We start from the raw sequence: 18,935 nt of genomic DNA, 5'->3' as shown, positions 1-18,935 counted from the left end.
ATGTACCTCCATAGAGTTGTGTATGGCGTCGCCCTATATGCAAAATCTGGTCAACTAAAACTAGACCAGGCCTGAGATCTATCAGCAATATGCTTCATGTTCCTTGAACTTGCTTGGACAGCTATAGGGACGGGGTCTTTTCTAACATAGCCAGCAGCTTTGCAACATAGCGCGTGAGCAGTGATCTCGCAAGAGCAGTATTCGATCGCGGAAACCTCAATCGTTAACGTCACCACCATGACTCGACTATAATTCTCACCGCGACAGACTTGTCAACAAGTCTAAGTAATCAGTGGAGACATTGTTTGTGGGAAGAGGACGTGACTAAAGGCCGATCACGATGCAAAGAGAACGCAGTCTATTGGTTGAATGAGCGTGTGCGTATTCTGCGTGGAGCAATTCAACCAATTGAATGCGTTCTTTTTGCGTTGTGAGTGTTGTTTTCGTTAGCGCAGCAGTGTGACTCGGCCGTTACAGAAAAATTATATACCCCCGATAATTGTGAACACAAACACACAGGACACATGAAATAACACATCTCAAATTAATACCTTCTTGCAGAACTTAACTTGTTTTCTTTTCAAAGATAAGGCCATCTTGTACAAATACAAATCTCGTACAGTGAACAATTCGATTACAAAAAAAAATTAAATTGAAAAAAAAAACACTAGTAATTTTTGTCTACAAAATGAAAATGTTTTAAAATCTATGCCTTTTAAAACCTATGCAATTTTATCGGTTAAAATAAATTCACAATATAAATTTTCAACCAACGGTCAAGAAAAGTCAACTAGTCACAGCATTTTTTACAAAACAACTTGTTTAGTATACTAACCATTGTGAATACTCCCAACAAGTACTGATCAACAATTACTAACTAATTAAAATATCAAATAATAATCCACAAGATGATTTTGGGGTTGAACAAAAAAAAATTGACTAGAGTAGGACAAGACCCATCGACCTCCGGATTAATGTGCCGGCGCTCTACCAACTTATTCAGTCAGACGCAATACAACCGTCAACTGCTGTATAGCCAGGCTGCTGCTGCCCAGGTTGTATCGTAAACTTGGATGTGATCCCTGGCTACAGGACAGTTAAGAGTTGTACAACTTCTGACTGGCACTCCCGAACAAAGATATTGACAAAATAGGGAGACTGCCAACAAAGAGCTAGCTAGCTCAGTTGGTAGAGTGCCAGTGCGTTAATCCCATGGTTGTTGGTTCAAATCCTGCTCCAGTAAATTTGTCTCTGTTAAACCTCAAATCGAATCATAGACATTAAGCTAACCTTTTCCCCTCTCTCACAAAGTCAAACATAAATAAATTCAAGACACTTTTGAATGTAAAAAACTTAGGAGAACACTTCACTGCAGCAGTACCCTTGTGAAGTTATCATTTCAGTGGAATTCGCTGTTGTTAGGTCGTAGTTCAACGTCACTTCTTGTCAGGGCTTCATACTTTGTGAAGTACGATATTTAACACAGTTTTTCATAGCATAAACAAACTCAGTTCATACTTCCTGCAAAAGTGATACGAATTTCGACATCACCAATTTCCAACAACTAATTTGCAAGTTGAACTGAGTTCAACTCCTGCAAAACATTCGCTGTGAAACAGCTCTTCACATTCGCACAAAGTATGAACCGGGTTCAAAAATTTCCATTTAATAACAAAACTAAGCAGTTGTTATATAGCACTCTATCTCACTAGAGTCTCTGAAAGCACAATTAATTATCTGTACTAGGTATGTGTAGCTTTGTTTAAAATATAAAACCCATTTATTTACATAGCACCATGGTTTACAAGGTGCTGTTTGTGCAATCTGCAGCCAACCATACCAAAAAACACCGGGACGAACCCCTTCTCTTAACATTAAGTGTACTAGGTTCAACATCGGGGACCTATGTGTACGTCTTTTTGTCCCATCAGAAAGACAAAACAATCATGGTTAAGTGTCTTGCTGAAGGACCCAAGTGTCACGATCGGGACTCGAACCCACACTCTGCTGATTAGAATCACCAGAGACCGAGTCCAGCTTGAAAGCAACATGCAAAATTGCAAATAGTCATACATTTTGGGTTTCACTCGGTCCGATTTACTTTTTACTCGAAAAAGGGCTTTGTTTTCTTTTAAGAATTAGAAGCAAATCAACTTCAGAAAAACTATTAAAATTTGTTTTTACAATTTTGTTTTCTTCATAAATTTACTTTAACATCAAATAATTTTCTCCAGATATGAAGAAATAAATGTCTCTGATCTATTTTTCTAGTTCTGATGAAACTGTTCCCAAAAGCTCCTTGAAGTCTATAACTGCAGGGGCTTACCCAAAGACAATCTTTTCATTGAACTTCCTGAACTCAAGAGTCCAAGTTTCACATTTTATTTTCAATCAAAAACAATTCTCATTCCTGAAAATCCTTCAATCAGAACAGCCCATATCATTGGCTCAAAACTATAAGGTCGTTAGTGCAATTAGTATGTATTTCATGAAATTGCTTTTGCATATTTTGGAGCTCCTGTTAAATGGAGTTTATTGATGAAGGGTGGTTCCTAAAGTAATAGTTGGCAAAAAAAGGCTCTAAGGCTATTGGGCAAAATGCTGATCTATAAAGTAACAAACAGTTTGCAGTCGGTAAAAACTCAAGAAACTTATCTTGGTCCGAGAAAATACTGACAGCATTTTGTAACAAAACCATTACTAAACACAAAGGTTAAACATACTTTATAAATAATAAAAAATAAAATAAAACAATTTATACAAAAAAATTACAATGTAAACAACACAAAAAATGTTAAGTTGATAAAGTCGTTGGTATGCAAATTAGTACTATTCGTAATTCAGCTACAGCGTTGTGTAAAACACAAATAAAAACATAATTTTCAGTACTTCAATTTCTTTTTCAGCAGTGGCTTCTGAAGTATACTAACAAGTAATATGTACAAAACCATAACATTTAGTTCAGTATAAAACAAACCAGAGAAGAAATTTCTCAAAGAAGAAAAATAGTTTGGCCTAGTGACATGCTCAGTTCGCAAAACGAGTCATAGAAAAATAGAAACTTAAATAGCTAAAAACTAAAAATGTATCTACAGTTTTCTTCCAAGGCAAGTTTACTACTATAACTTAATCGTTTTCCCTAATTTAGCCTTTGACCGCAATGGAAAATGTATTTTAAAGGGTTTTAATAAACAAATAACAGACTAAATTAAAAGTTTAGTGAAGAAATGTCATGAAAATGAAGGGGTTGGGTCCAGGGACCTTGGACCCCCTTAGTTTTCCTGCTCTGAACCTTACCCTGCTCTCCAATCTTTTTTTAGGTCTTTTCGTTTTTTTATCAAATTAAAAAAGCAAAATTTCTTATTTACTGCCTGCTTGCGTCCTACCCATAACCATAACTATCGCCAAGTTACATTTAAATTTTATTTATTTATTTTTATTTTACCCTTCCCAGTAAAATCTGGTTAAATAGAGTTGAAAGTGGTTGGACTAGCATTTTAATGATGAACATTTGAACTGAGTCACTGGATACCTTTGGTTATTGTTAAAGACCAGTTTTCCAACACGTGCATAAAGTAACAAATCCGTGAAAATGTTGTGGCTCAATTGGTCATCGAAGTTGCAAAACAATAAAGAAAGAAAAAACACCCTTGTTGCACAAATTTGTGTGCTTTCAGATGCATAATAAAAGGCTTCAGGCCTGAAGTCTTTTATCCAAGTGAAAAATAACTGCTTTATCAAACACTATGTTACTTCAGAGGAAGCCGTTTCTCACAATGTTTGATACTATCAACTGTTGACAGCTCTCCATTGCTAGTTACCAAGTAAGTTGTTTGTTGTTATGGTAACAACTATTTTGAGTAATTACCAATAGTGTCCAGTGCCTTTAAAGTAAAGTTGTTTATTGAAACTACATCAGCATATTTTATTTCAGCGCTAATTTTAACCCCTTTTTTGTGTTATTTATCAGGAAGAAGTTGCCAATATAAAACAACATACTTTTTTTAAATTCGACCCCTGTTGGTCTGTTTTGGCTTACTTCTCCGTACTGATATTTTCAACAAAGATTCATTTAGCATGATCGCTCACATTATTATAATAGGGAGGTTTAGCTGCACGTTCTGTGTGAGCGTCAGAAAACTGAGTCTACAAAATCTCACGTTTGAAGCATACGTGAGGTTACCATTTGTCCAGCAGGTACGTGCGTGCGCGCAGACGTCATACGCGAGCATGCAATAAGCCCAAAGCGGTAACGTCACCCAGAAACAACACAATTTGTTGACGTCCACGTATTTGCTCGCGTATTACGTGCAGCTAAACCTCGCTAATGTTGATTTTCTGTATCGGTCCCCAAAGAAATTAATAGCTAAAGACATTATCATCGTCTTCGTTAGTGAGATCAGCGCTGACTCGACTGTAGGAGATCTGAAGCGGTCCATTGGCTCGTTTTCTCTTCCACCTCCGACACAAAACCATTACAAAGACTCCCATTAAACCACCAATCAGGAAGCCAGCCGCGATGAAAGTTATCAGCATCCAATTGGAATAGGTCTTGTTCTACAAGATAAAAAATTAAACAAATTTGGGAGCTGAGATTGAACCAAAAGGGGAGGGAAATACTGGCCCTCTGAAATAATAATAGACCTTTATCACTGTGCAGCCATCTTGAAATTCTCCCATTGATATCAGTGTTAGGCCGTGTCCGAAACGACGACTTCGGCTACAGCTACGTCTAGATCAGCGCGTCTACCAGTGTTGAAGAATAGGCAGACGCGCGCGATCTAGCCGTAGCTGTAGCCGAAGTCGCTGTTTCGGACACAGCCTTAACAAACTGTGGCTGGAAAAACAAAATAGTCTGGTTCCTATTTTAAAAATGATTGTTAGCATTTATTATATTTCGATACGAGGAACATGACCAAGAAGGAGGCAGCATGATAAAGATCTATAATCTGTAGTCCCGGGTGTTGTGTATAACACAGCATTTGTAAAGGTGGACTTTAATTGTTGAAATCATTCAAAGGTGCCAGTCAAGATGGAACAAGAGTGAATTCTCAAATGGTAGGGAGAGAAAGTGTAAACAGGTGTGTCTTCAGTTGATGCTGAAAAAGGGAGATGTGTATTTCCCTGAGATTTCAGGAAGTGAATTCCAGAGCCTTGGTGATGTGCTGATAAACCCCTGTCCCCGTAGCTGGCTAAACGAAACCGGGGAACAAGGAGCATGTTGCTGGTGTATCTTAGACTTGCTCTTATAGTTCGGAGAGTCAACAGGTTTCATGTAGAGTTGGGCTGAACCTTGGAGTGCCTTTAAAGTTAGAATGCCTATTTTAAAGTGGTTGCGTTGTTTTATGGGAACCCAGCATGGTGGATACGTGCGCATTACAAGTCTCATTATTATTACTATTACTATTATTAGTTTATAGATAGGTAGATTAAGATAGATAAATACGTTACTCAATGTTGCAAATAATACAGAGTAATATGGTCAAAATTATAGTAAATATATAAGAAATAATAAAATCTAGCTCGAGGGAGAAGCAAAGCTTTTGTTCCCCAGCTAATGAACGGAGAGACAAAAAAACAGAGAGACATTAAAATACAGGACAAAACAGGTGTAAGACAGAAAATAAAGCCGTTATTAATTATTTCCACAAACAAACATTACTTCGGCATCTTAGTATTAATTTAGAAAAAAAGTTTTTAGTTGATGGGAGTGATGTGGTCAAGCGCTATATTAGAACCTACAATTATTTTACCAAAAATATTCTACTTACCACAGTAACAAGACGAGACGTTGTTTGTAAAGGCACTATCGATGTTGGATGAACTAAGGCATTACGTGGTGAGCCGTTGCAATCGTTACTATCACAGCAACACACAGTAACATTACCGACCTATAGAAAGTGAACAGAAATACCTGCTGGTAATAAGCATGTAATAATTGTTCGCTATCGCGCGATCGTTATATTGCTTTCTTCTGAAGACGATCAGAGCATACTGATCGAAACATTGAGTTGTCAACCATTGGTTCTTTTTAGCACTCGAAAGAGATTTTTACGACTCGGGATTGCGGCTAGACCAATTATAGTGGTGGGCAATAAGTCTAAATCTTGTCAATGTCCAGGAGAGCTGATCAACAAAATTATTCATGTTTAGTTATGGGGGCCATTATTGCTGAAATGGTGCCAGGTTTCCAAACTTTTCGTGTTATAGGGCCGTGCAATAAGTTGAATGGCCTTTTGACCGTGTTCTTTCTCTCTGACATTTGATACTCCTTATCATTAGCTGTGTCTCAGCTATGCTCAGATCAATGCCCAGCGGACAAAATTGTTGAATCTGTGCTGGGTGGCACAACCTATCATTGCTCAGAGTGCTGGGCAAAATTTGTGAGTCCTGGCAGGCTCGCCGATCACTGCCCACTAAGGTTCTACAACACTGTCGCTACTACACTTTCAAGTAATTAAACTTCCACAATGCAAATCCTACTCACATTGGTTTTGATGATATAGTCTACATAGGATTGAGATTGACAAAAAATATGTTTGTTTCCTTTTTATAAAGAAATGGAACTCTGGATTTTTCACTTTTTAACACAACAAGTTCACTTCACCTCTGAGCAGGATGGGGAGCTGCTTTGACATGTCGTATCTAACGCACAGCCAAATGAAGTCTTGTGATCTTTGGTTAAGTTATAGCAGTGATGGCTCGCCCCTTGGCACTTTCTTGAGACAACCAAAGATCCTGTAAAATACACACGATTGTTTTTTAATCAGTACCTCACAAAACCGTACGTTAGTTTTTTTTTTTCATACCTAAATACTGAAGCAGTTTCTACAGTTCCCTACACAAGGACAAGGCAAGAGTGACAGCCAAAAGCAAAACTTTCTTAAAGCCATTGGACCCTTTCGGTACAGAAAAAAAAAAAAAAGTTCACAGATTTACAAATAACTTACAGGGTTTACAGAAGGTAGTGGTGAAATACTTCTCTTGAAATATTATTCCATGAAATGCTTTACTTTTTGAGAAAACAGTAAAACAATATCAATCCTCGTTAACGAGAATTACGGATTTATTTTAAACACATGTCATGACACAGCGAAACGCGCGGATACAAGGGTGGGTTTTCCCGTTATTTTCTCCCGACTCTGATGACCGATTAAGCCCAAATTTTCGCAGGTTTGTTATTTGATATAGAAGTTGTGATACACGAAGTGTGGGCCTTGTACAATACTGTTTACCGAAAGGGTCCAATGGCTTTAAGTCACTGATAGCAGTTCAGCTCAAGCCAAAAATCTAGGGGCACCAGTGTTGTGTTTTGTTTTGTTTTCTTTGGGGGGGGGGGCAGGATCCAAGATATCATTTGGGGGTCAATAAAATGGAAGGTCTATTTGGTAATCTCTTCAAGATCCCTAGCAATAAAAACTTGTGGTCAACAGCCTGCAGCAGCTTGTCCATACTCATTGTACCCGTCAAGCTTCCCACTATCACCTACCTTTTACTAGGACCTTTCTTTCTCACAATAGTATTAAATACCAAAGTCCTAAACTCTGGAACTCTTTGAACACTCCTCTCACTAATGCAACTTCTTTATTTATTGTATTTATTTATTTATTTTATTTTAAATCTTTAGACATACACAATAGTTACAAGTTGTACAGGGGCTGTCAAGGTTAAAACAAAAGTATAAAACTGTCATCAAAAGATGTGTAAAACCAGACCCCTGCCAACGATAAAAATATAATTTGAGTATGTTTAAAAGTAAGCTTAAGCAGTTCCTCCTTAATAATTATGCCTTCTGAAAACATTTCACTTTGAAGAAATGAGGAAATGTAAGGGTGTCTCAAAACCTTTTCTGGACCAGAGAATTCGTTACAAGACCTGAATCAAAATGAGAAGAACTCTAGACACACGTTTGAGCTGTTTTTGAACTAAGATTTATCTCATTTGTTTGTATGGGGTATCGTAATACTTCAAAACTCAATGGAATTGAAGGAAACAGTATATTATCAGTTTAAACTTAAGATGCAGTGAGGTGTTATTATTCAAAAACATAAGACGGCCAGACTTGTAAGGTAGTAAGTTTACTGGCCTATGCTAAAATCACTGGCCTTGGGCCAGTGTTGATTTTGAACCTCTGTACCTGTATCTGCGCTTGTTTGACTGCCAGTCAGACAGCTATCGACGGTGGCCATCGACATTCGACTAGTTTTCTGGAAGAACTGGAGACTATTACAATCTGGTCCTGAACAACAAAACTGTTTGCCGATCTGTACAAAAAAAAGAAAATAAGTACACATTAAATTAGAATTTTAAATGGAGTGTCCTGGCTGAGCTGATAAGAGCACCGCACTCAAGCTCTTGTGTTTCTGTTCAGTAGAGTGTGGGTTCGAGACCCGGTCACGACACTTGTGTCCGTGAGCAAGACACTTAACTAAAATTGCTTCTCCTGGGAAAAATGTGTCCCTTTGAGGGCAAGGATGGTTCTTGTGATTGATTTAGCTTAGTAGCGCATATTTATAGCACAGGCTGTACACTCCCCAGGGAGCTGAGATGGTTTATGGTTTAAGGAATGAATTGAATGACCCAGTTGGAAGCCCTTTGAGACGCCCTTTGGGTGTGAAAAGCGCGATTTAAAAACTGGTTGTTATTATTACGAATGTGCTAGATGTGGTGCGATCAGGCGACATTGGATGCACACAGACCAGGTCCGTTTGGAGCACGCTCATCTCCTTCACAGATAGACCCAACTCATTACCAGAATTCGATTGACTAGGGTCACACTATAGGCATTTTCCGGCCAAATCTATACGTTCTAACCAGACCAAACCTGTTTTATTACTTTTAGCACAAGTTTGGCAGTTTTGACAACTAGTTTGGTGTGGACCAGCCTTTAAAGGCAGTGGACACTATTGGTAATTGTCAAAGACTAGTCTTCTCACTTGGTGTATCTCAACATATGCATAAAAAAAAAACCTGTGAAAATTTGAGCTCAATCGATCGTTACAGTTGCGAGATATTAATGCCAGAAAAAAACAACCTTGTCGCACCATGGTCACACGAAGTTGTGTGCTTTCAGATGCTTGATTTCGAGACCTCAAATTCTAAATCTGAGGTCGCGAAATAAAATTCGTGGAAAATTACTTCTTTCTCAAAAACTATGTCACTTCAGAGGGAACCGTTCCTCACAGTGTATTATACTATCATCAGCTCCCCATTACTCTTTACCAAGTAATGTTTTATGCTAATAATTATTTTGAGTAATTACCAATAGTGTCCACTGCCTTTAACTACTACTTACTGTTTGTGGGCAATCCTCACTTGTCCCACACGTGAAGTTTACCGTCCATGTGACATCGGTCGTCACTTTTCCTTCATTGTTAAAATACAGGAGGGCTGTACATGATACATTTCTAGCCGTCGCTGGACCAACAGTTGTAACCACACTATCAGGATTTTGTTTTCCACTTCCAGCTGCAGGGGAAAAACAAATATTTAATACTTGAAAACAAAAATCCAAACAAATTTCCAAATTAAAGTATCCAACTCATGTTCTGGTGGCTAAATCATCAGGGTGTGGGTTCGAATCCCGGTCATGAAACTTGTGTCCTCGGGCAAGACACTTTAACTATAACTGCTCCTCATCACCTAGGGATCAAATAAGTACCTGTGGGGGCAGAGATGGAAAAAGCTTAGTGCACTTTGGTACCCCAGGCTGTATACTTCCCAGGGAGCTGAGATGGTTTCACAAATGAAATAAATGGCCCAGTGACCATGGGTAATATTGCGTGAAGAGCAATGGTCACTCTTTGGAATCTTGTGAATTTGAACTTTCACAAAGTTGGTAAGACACTGCTCTAGAATTGCAAGGGTCGTGGGTTCGAATCCACCCGAGTAACATGCCTGTGATTTTTTTTCACAGAACTCGGGTAAGTACCGAGTATACAGTGCTAACACACATCGGTGTATATGGGTAAAACCCCAAAATGATTATTCTTTATCCCGATGCAAATTTAACATATATTAACCTTGTGTTGTTGGAGCAACAGTCGTTGGAGCAACAGTTGTTGGAGCAACAGTCGTGGGTATTGGATCACATGGATGAGTCGTCAGTTTCCCTTCAGCATCTAGAGGTATTTGTCCCTTTAGGTTGCTTTCAATGGTTCCTTGATAACACGATGATTGTCCAATCGGGATTTGAGGAGCATCAGCGATGTCTGGTGTACATGAACTAAAACCAAATCTGTATCATCAGTGAGAAAAGTTATGGTGGAAAAAGTAGCATCTCAGATTTTATAAATTGTTAATGACCTGCTAATGTTAGTGTTACGGAACCCTACATGTTTTTTAAAGGCTTTTATTTGTTTGTTTGCTTGTTTACAGGATCTTCAAAACTTGGAAACTTGGCTAAGCTCCCACAACATCCTACTTCTCTAGAAACTATAAATAAAGCTCCCCCATGAGCCACTATAGTTTATAGAAGTAACAACATCCTATCTCTCATTAAATTTACAACAAATGGATTGCACAAAATTAGTTGTGCTAGCTACTTGTTCTTGTAATATAGGAAAAGTTTCCGTATGGCGCCACCACTTTTTCATTCGAAATAAAATAATATAGTATCTAATTTACCTGATTGATATATCCCTTTTTGTAAAAATGAGTGAAAAAGTGGTGGCGCCATACGGAAAGTTATCCGTAATATATCATTACTTCTTACTACATTACTTCTTAATCTTAGGGACTTACTACTACTAGACTATTATTGTGAAATCACGAGTTGGTGGAATTCAAACGAACAACAACTCTGTAAAATGTGTAAAGTTGTAGTTGCAATTTTGCAAGTCCCACATTTTTATTACTTTTTTCATTATAAATTAATATAATTTTTTTAATTATATAATTCATTAGCCTATTTATTTGAAGATAAATCATTACTTCATGAATAAATAGTTATTTTAGGCAATATACAATAATATACATTTACCACAAAAACAAATATAGGTCATAATGTTCCCAAACAGGCCAGTTGCAGTTCAGAATGCAGTTCAATTACTTCTGTGTTTCCTTTTTCTGTGAGTGTTATTTTTAAATTCAAGGTCAAGCAAGGAAGCAAGAAAAAAGAAAGAGGAAACATAAATTATAATACAAAGTGCAACATTATATGACTTACAAACAACACATGCAGAAGAAAGCCGTCCAAATTCCAAGGTGGTAAAATATATGAGGTATCATGATGCTAATGTGGTTAACTGTATCTTGCTTGTTACTTTGCGATCAGTGTATGCTTAGCAGGAATTTCATCTCAGTAGACTGTAGTTGACAATGACATGACATTGGCTATTTTGTGCACAAAAACACAAAAACACAATATGTAAATTGGTAAATCCTTACCACTTGAGGGCGCTACAACAGTAATAAATGATCAAAAAGTACCAGTCTGTTATTGGATTCCGCTCAGTACAAACTATTACTTTTAATCCTGACTTCATTCATTACGCGTAGGTTGACTATTGAGCAATGCGCCACATGTGTTTTCCGTGTGTTCGTGCTTCTTCGGTGAGCTAGGTGGACTTTAAACAACTTTTTAATTGTTTTTTTTCTCATCTAAATACTAATCCTGTGAAACAAACATGGTTAAGGGTCCAGGTCGTATGAAGAGTGGTTCCGCAAAGAAAGTCAAGAGATGGAAGAAGGGCCAGAGCTGTGTGAGCAACCCGGCGAAGATGAATCATCGCCAAGCGGCCGCCAACAACCGATTCCTACCGGGACCTGCGCGTCGATCACCCGGTGCTTTCGGAAGAGGAGACGGTGAGTCATGCTAGACGTTTGTAATGGGACGTTAACTTCAAGAATTTAGATAAAAGTTATGGATAACTTTCCGTATGGCGCCACCACTTTTTCACTCATTTTTACAAAAAGGGATATATCAATCAGGTAAATTAGATACTATATTATTTTATTTCGAATGAAAAAGTGGTGGTGCCATACGGAAACTTTTCCAAAGTTATAAATATTCACATAATTATTCTTAATAAATTGATGGTATCCAATTGTAAATTGTAGGCCTACATGTTTTATTTTATTTTTATTCCAAAGAAAAAGTTTCTGGGTATCACTGTTGGGCGCTATCGGTCAATCTGCGCGATCAACTGATCGCGCTGCGCTATCGACCGATCGCGCTGCGCTATTGAAATATCTATTGATTGCTCAGCAATCGGTCGATCGCGCAACAATCGGTAGATCGCGCAACAATCGGTCGATCACGCAACAATCAGTCGATCACGCAACATTCGGCAACGAACTTGCACGATCAACCGATCGTGCGGGAATGGCTTGGCGCGATCGACCGATTGTGCAGGAATGGTTTCGCGCGATCAGCCGATTGTGCAGGAATGGTTTTGCGTGATCTGCCGATTGTGCAGGAATGGTTTTGCACGATCGGCCGATTGTGCAGGAATTGTTTGGCGCCATCGGCCGATGTTTAGGGGCCGAATTCACAAAGATCTAAGAATGAACGTAACTGTAAATCAATCGTAGTTGCTAACTAAAGTGTGACGTCACAATTTAAATCACTTTGGTGATACTGAAAGTTTGTCTTGCAATTAATTTTATTGCTTTGAGAAATCACCCCTAGGAATGGTTTACCTGCACGATCGGTCAATCACGCAAAGATGTTCATTGCGCGATCGACCGATTGTTGCGCGATCGACCGATTGTTGCGCGATAGACCGATTGCTGCGTGACCAATTGATCTTAATTGATCTTTCAATAGCGCTGCGCGATCGACCAATCGCGCAGATTGACCAATCGCGCCCAACATCACCACCACTTTTTCATTTATGATTTGTTTTTTATTTATAATTAAATTAGGAAAAATCATAGGAAAAATTTACTCCCCCCCCCCACAGTCAACTAAAAAATGAGATGTTCTCTTTTAGTCAAAATGAGTGAAAACGTTCCCCCCCAAAAATGTGTTGTAATAAGTAAAACAAGTAAATAACCACGGATCCTATCACCCTGATTAGTAAAGAAATTATTTTTAAAGGATGTTGAAAAAAAAGAAAAAAAGGCCCGTTGTTATTTTTTCAAATTAAAAAGCAGGATGTTTTTTTTTTTTTTTTTTTTTTTTTTTTAACATAAGTGGATTTATCTTTCTTGCTCATATTTTAGGTGGAATGCAATTGACAGCGAAAGCTTTGGCCCATCACAATGACGAATCTACAGATTTCAGCCTCGGCGGAGACGATATGGAATCAACCGGTGGTGACACCATGAAGACCTTCTTGAGTGGTGTCAGTGATTGCTCCAATCCAGCTTTCTACAAAGTCAAACGTTACTGGGAATCCAACGCAGCGTCACACAAAGAGGTACGTGTAGAGGTTTACGCAAGCTTGCCGTCAACTCACTTGGTGCCGTCAACTCACTTGGTGCCGTCAACTCACTTGGTGCCGTCAACTCGCCGTCAACTTCTCCACTATACATTTAAAATTTTCACAAAAGAGGAATAGAACTGTAAAGTATGAGCTAAAAGATCATTTTCATTAGTTTTAGGTTACATTTCCATTAATTTTACTACATATAATTGAGGTTTTTTTCTTGTGAAAAATTTATCGCAAAGCAGCAAAGCTGTCGGGGCCATCTGGCTTTTTCACAGAGCTTGTTCAACATGGACAACAGAGGGCGCTTTCCTGAATATGGAATATACGTTACAGACGTTACAGTGTATTGTGTAACTTCGCTTCGTGTAAATTGATCGTTGACGTCTTAGGTCAAGACTAACGCATACCTGCCATCTGTGTAGTGGTCAATTTGAAGTGAGTTGGCGGCAAGTAGTTTGACCTTGCCCTGAAACTTTTCCAGTCGAGTCACTACCAGACCAGAGATGCCAACATACGTGATTTGGGCATAACAATTGTAATTTTTTGTTGTTTATGTACTCAAGGTTTGTGCCGTCTTGGCTGCAGTCACTGAGGTCATCAGAGAGCAAGGAGGCAAAGAAACAGAAACAGAATACTTCGGAGCTTTGGTGAGTCATAAAGATACAGTGTTCGCCACAGTCTTCTTTTGGTGGGGGGGGGGGGGGGCGTATAAAGTATTTGGGATTTGAAGCATTGCATGGTGAGGTATCAATGTATTTGGTTTGCAGTAACACCATGTATATATTACTTCCTGCGTAGATTGTGTTCTTTTGAGAACTTGCAATTTATTCTACTACCTCTTATCATTTACGGAATTAAGGACACTTCCCTACTCCCGTTGAGTAGTTTTGGGGGGGGGGGGAGTTTGGGAGACTTCTCAGTCCCGAAAGAACTGTCCTGCTTATTAATTACTACCTGAGTGGAAGATAGGAAGTCAGCCAGGACTACTCCTTTCGCTTAGTGGATCGGGGGGACTTCTCGTTGTTAACTTCACTACCACGGAGTGAGTTCTTAATTGGTCTCAACATTTTGACTATCTTGCTCAAGTCATCGTCAGGAGATGTAATCGAACAGGTGCCCAACAGTATGACGTTGACTTATGATGAACTCTGTCAATTTGGGGACCATCCCTCTATTGTTTCCCTCACCTTTGGTGGCTCGGTTGGCTGGTGCGTAAAGCGCTCGCCTCTCACCAAGGTGACCCCGGTTCGATTCCCGGTCTGGGCCATATGTGAGTTAAGTTGTGCGTTGGTTCTATGCTGTGCCACAAGGGTTTTCCAGACTATCCGGTTTTCCTCCCTCAGGAAAAAATCAAACACTTTCGATCTTGGCTGTGCTCCGTGGTCATAATGGGTTGATGTGGCTGGCAGCTGAATGCGCCCTTGCATGCCTGCTTCTCGAACACATTGTAGCCGCGTCCTTCACAATTCAGCTCTAGCTGCGAGTAAGGTCGATTAGCCCCCCAAATTATTATTATTAAATAGTGAAAATATGACAGTAGAAAAGCAATGCAAAACTTAATGGCTTTCATCAGCCATCTATATGAATTATTCATGTCTAAATGTTTTTTTTGTTTTTTTTAATGTTTTACTGAACAGATGACTGCTGTGGACAATGTAGATAGTGAAGAATCGCTGTCGGCAATTCTCTTTCTTATCAGCCTCGTCATTAAAAGGTCAGTATTGCCTCTTACATTATTATTATCTGTAAAATTAATGTGTCGAACACTCTGGATCTAATAGGTGTTAATTTTGCATCAGGAAAAAACACACAGTTTAATTAGTAATTTTGTTTTTAAAATGTATAATCGTTGTGATACCAGCTCCTAAAATATAGGATTCAAATTTTGGTGGTCTCGTTGGTAAGACACTGCTCTAGAATTGCAAGGGTCGGGGTTTGAATCCCACCTGAGTAATAACTCACTCACTCACTCACTCACTCACTCAGTCGACCCAAGTTGTCGCATTGCCACATGTTTGAGTCAGGCTCTATGTCTGACACGCCACACAACTCTATCCTGCAAACAGCTGATTAGCTCCTCCTTGTTGACTATTCCTGCATCCTCGATCAGGGTCTTGAGCATGGTGTTGGTGGGTCTTCTGGGGCCACGCCTGTCATGAGTGGGCTCCCACACTATGACTTTATTGGCTGGTAGCTCTGGGTGCCGTAGACAGTGACCAGCAAGGCGCAACCGGCGCTCCTTGATCTTCTCACTCAGTGGGGGATGTTGCCATAGAGCTCCAGGTTCCTGATGTGAAAACTTCAGACAAAGCACGGAGGTTGGAAGTCTGGAGTGGAAGAGATTAATAATAATATTAATAATAATAATAACAATAACAATAATATTTTAAATGTATAAGCCTGTGATTTTGTTCACAGAACTCTGGAAAGTACTGAGTTTACAGTGCTAACACACATCGATAGGCCTATGAGGGTAAAACTAAAATTAAAAGTGTATATTGTGTTCAGCATGCCCACCTAACGATCGCCATATAACGACAGGGCTCCCCACTATATCTCAGAACTACTTCAAGTTTTCACTCCATCAAGGAATCTTCGATCCAGTACTATGCGTTTCCTAAATGAACCCAAGTCTCGACACTCCGAGGCTGACAGGTCTTTTTCTTCAGCTGCACCACGCATCAAAACTTATCTTGTGTCACAGGTTTTCAAGGACTAATTTTGTTGTGACTGTTTTCTTTCGTATTGTTTTTGGTTTTACTGCGCCTTGAACACCCAGCAGGGTGGATATGTGCACATTACAAATCTTTATTTTTACTTAAAATATTATTGTTATTGTTATTATTATTAATATTATTATTATTAATCTCTTCCACTCCAGACTTCCAACCTCGGTGCTTCGTCTGAAGTTTTCACAGATCAGCAAATCTTTCTTAGATATCTTAGCGTCGCAAACGCACCAGAACGGGACTACATTACTGAGATCCTGCCTGGTATGCCTCAGTACGACACTAAGGCAGCAAGATTACAGTAGGTGGGGGGAGTCTTCCACCATGCATGTATACCAAGGTCTACTCAGCTATACCATCCACCAAAAACCAAAGGTAGGTTTGCGCTAAATGCAATCTTGTATTATGTAGTAGCCCTTGTCTAAATTACACAAACACTTAAAGGCAGTGGACACTATTGGTAATTACTCAAAATAACTACTAGCATAAAACCTTACTTGGTGACGAGTAATGGGGAGAGGTTGAAGTGACATAGTTTTCGAGAAACAGGTAATTTTCCACGAAACAGGTAATTTTCCACGAATTTGATTTCGAGATCCTCGAAATCAACCATCTAAACGCACACAACTTCGTGTGACAAGGGTGTTTTTTCTTTCATTATTATCTCATCAATGAGATACACCAAGTGAGGAGACTGGTCTTTGACAATTACTTATAGTGTCCAGTGTCTTTAAAGTTGATTTTAAGACGACCTTTGACCTCTTACAGGAAAACAAATGGATGTAGAGCGTGGGTACACATGTACATTAATCCGGAGGTCATTGGTTTAAGTCCTGCTCCAGTCAGGTTTTCCTTTTGTTCAAACCCAAAAAACTATTTAAAACTTACTAAATAAAAAAATACCATATTACACTTGACGTTTTTGAGCGGTTTTCTGTTAAGTTGTGTGCTCTTCAGTTCTTTTAAGGCAGTATGTGCCTTTACCCACCACCTTTAAAGATTAGTGGCTTACGAAAAGACTTAGTGCCTTGCTGTCCCTTGAGGAGCTCAAGAAGAAAATTGTGCAAAGAACAAAATTCTAAGTGCAAACAATTTCTGCTTTAAACAGCTCAATGGAATCGGACCCTACATGTAGTCTGAATAACTGATCAACTCACTCACTGTATGGGTGATTAGCCTCCCAAATTATTATTATTATTTTATTGTTTGATTATGTTGATAGGTGCGTAAGGCAGCTCACCATGCAGTCTGTGCCATTCTGAAAGGCAGTGGTTTCATGCTTGTAGACGATGCTCCCTCCCACCACCCTGCTGCTGGCCCAACAGCTAAGTTCTGCATAGAGGAAATACAAGCATGTGGAGGTAGGTAACCAACTACTAACCTTGGTTAGTTTCATTTTCATCATGCCAACCAGAATAGGGTTACCAGCAAATATACCATGTCATGTGTGCTATATGTGACTGGTATCCTTCACGGTTTTTTCTGCTTAAAGGAACGTTACAGAATTGGTAAGAAACAAAAATCGTGAAGATCACAGGTTTACATAAAACTTACACGGTCTAATGATGATGACAGTAGAAAACATCCCTTGAAATATTTCTGTCTGAAATTTCATATTTGATGAGAAATAAATAATCTAATTTCGCATTTGGACTTTATCGCTCACAGTGAGCGTTTTATTCATTTTTGTTTTGGCATCGATGCAATGCAAAACTTGTAATCGATTTTTCACTATTCTTTCGTGACCCAGATGGCCGATCGATCTCAAACTTCTACAGGTTTGTCAGTTTATGTAAATGTGGGATTAAATAAAGTGCTTTACTGCCAGCAACTGTTTTTCTAGCAAAACCAATTCTGTAATGTTCCTTTAAGCAGCTCTATGATTTTGGAGGCCTGATCAAATACTCTTCTTTACACTTGTGTCCTTAAAGGCAAAATATACCCTCAGTTTTTGTCACTGTTACTTTGGTAAAGCTTCTCGGATTCAAATTATAACCACATTACTTGGGAGCGAAATGTTTCTCAAAATGCTTTATTCGATAGAAAGCTGCTGTATGCTTCTGACCTGAAGTTTTTATTGCCATTTATATTAAGAGTGATTACCAAACGTGTACATTCCCTTAATATACATACATGTACTTCATTTATTGACTGATTGGTTGAGTGATTGATTGACTGATTGACTTTTTGGCTGAGTGACTGATTGACTGATTGGCTGAGTGATTGATTGACTGATTGGCTGAGTGATTGATTGACTGATTTACTTATTGACTGATTGACTGATTGACTGATTGGCTGAGTGATTGATTGACTGATTGACTGATTGGCTGATTGACTGATTGACTGATTGACTGATTGACTGATTGACTGATTGACTGATTGACTGATTGACTGATTGACTGATTGGCTGAGTGATTGATTGACTGATTGACTTATTGACTGATTGACTGATTGACTGATTGGCTGAGTGATTGATTGACTGATTGACTGATTGACTGATTGACTGATTGACTGATTGACTGATTGACTGATTGACTGATTGACTGATTGACTGATTGACTGATTGACTGATTGACTGATTGACTGAGTGATTGATTGACTTATTGACTGAGTGATTGATTGACTGATTGACTGAATGACTGATTGGCTAATTGATTGATGACTGATTGACTGATTGAGTGATGACTGATTGACTGATTGATTAATTGACTGATTGACTTATTGATTGATGACTGATTGACTGATTGACTGATTGACTGATTGACTTTTGACTTTTCAAAGCAAACACTTTATTCATACACAAAATATACAGAATTTACAAAAACATAGA

General features: G+C 38.8%; 2 protein-coding genes across 2 annotated transcripts in view; one reads left to right on the top strand and one right to left on the bottom strand.

Annotated features, from left to right (window-relative positions):
• Positions 1-548: 548 nt before the first annotated feature.
• Positions 549-11,369, bottom strand: LOC139940912 (uncharacterized). Its single transcript, XM_071937306.1, has 7 exons — positions 11,168-11,369; positions 10,023-10,237; positions 9,296-9,468; positions 8,138-8,264; positions 6,608-6,738; positions 5,772-5,891; positions 549-4,557 (listed from the first exon to the last, which is right to left on the bottom strand). Exons 1-7 carry the CDS (start codon positions 11,227-11,229, stop codon positions 4,360-4,362), a joined length of 1,026 nt encoding a protein of 341 aa, XP_071793407.1. The 5' UTR covers positions 11,230-11,369; the 3' UTR covers positions 549-4,359.
• A 164-nt stretch (positions 11,370-11,533) lies between these two features.
• The window catches only part of LOC139941083 (RRP12-like protein), a 62,047-nt gene continuing 54,645 nt past the window's right edge, over positions 11,534-18,935 (top strand). Inside the window, exons 1-6 of the mRNA XM_071937505.1 lie at positions 11,534-11,805; positions 13,168-13,364; positions 13,940-14,023; positions 15,014-15,090; positions 16,258-16,480; positions 17,328-17,466. Coding sequence (XP_071793606.1) covers positions 11,628-11,805; positions 13,168-13,364; positions 13,940-14,023; positions 15,014-15,090; positions 16,258-16,480; positions 17,328-17,466 — 898 coding nt within the window. The 5' untranslated portion in view covers positions 11,534-11,627. The remainder of the gene's footprint in view (positions 11,806-13,167; positions 13,365-13,939; positions 14,024-15,013; positions 15,091-16,257; positions 16,481-17,327; positions 17,467-18,935) is intronic.

The sequence above is a fragment of the Asterias amurensis genome, chromosome 8 (assembly GCF_032118995.1).
Source record: "Asterias amurensis chromosome 8, ASM3211899v1".
Classification (NCBI taxonomy): domain Eukaryota; kingdom Metazoa; phylum Echinodermata; class Asteroidea; order Forcipulatida; family Asteriidae; genus Asterias; species Asterias amurensis.
This window is presented reverse-complemented; position numbering and strand designations above follow the sequence as displayed.

Bases quoted from the DNA above. Each gene is read 5' to 3' on its own strand.
- LOC139940912 (XM_071937306.1), bottom strand. From the start codon at position 11,229: ATGATACCTCATATATTTTACCACCTTGGAATTTGGACGGCTTTCTTC. The intron at 6,739-8,137 runs GTACAGAGGTTC...TGTATTTTACAG, and splicing joins TCAAACAAGCGCAGATACAG to GATCTTTGGTTGTCTCAAGA. The intron at 4,558-5,771 runs GTAAGTAGAATA...TTTATCTTGTAG, and splicing joins CGTCTCGTCTTGTTACTGTG to AACAAGACCTATTCCAATTG.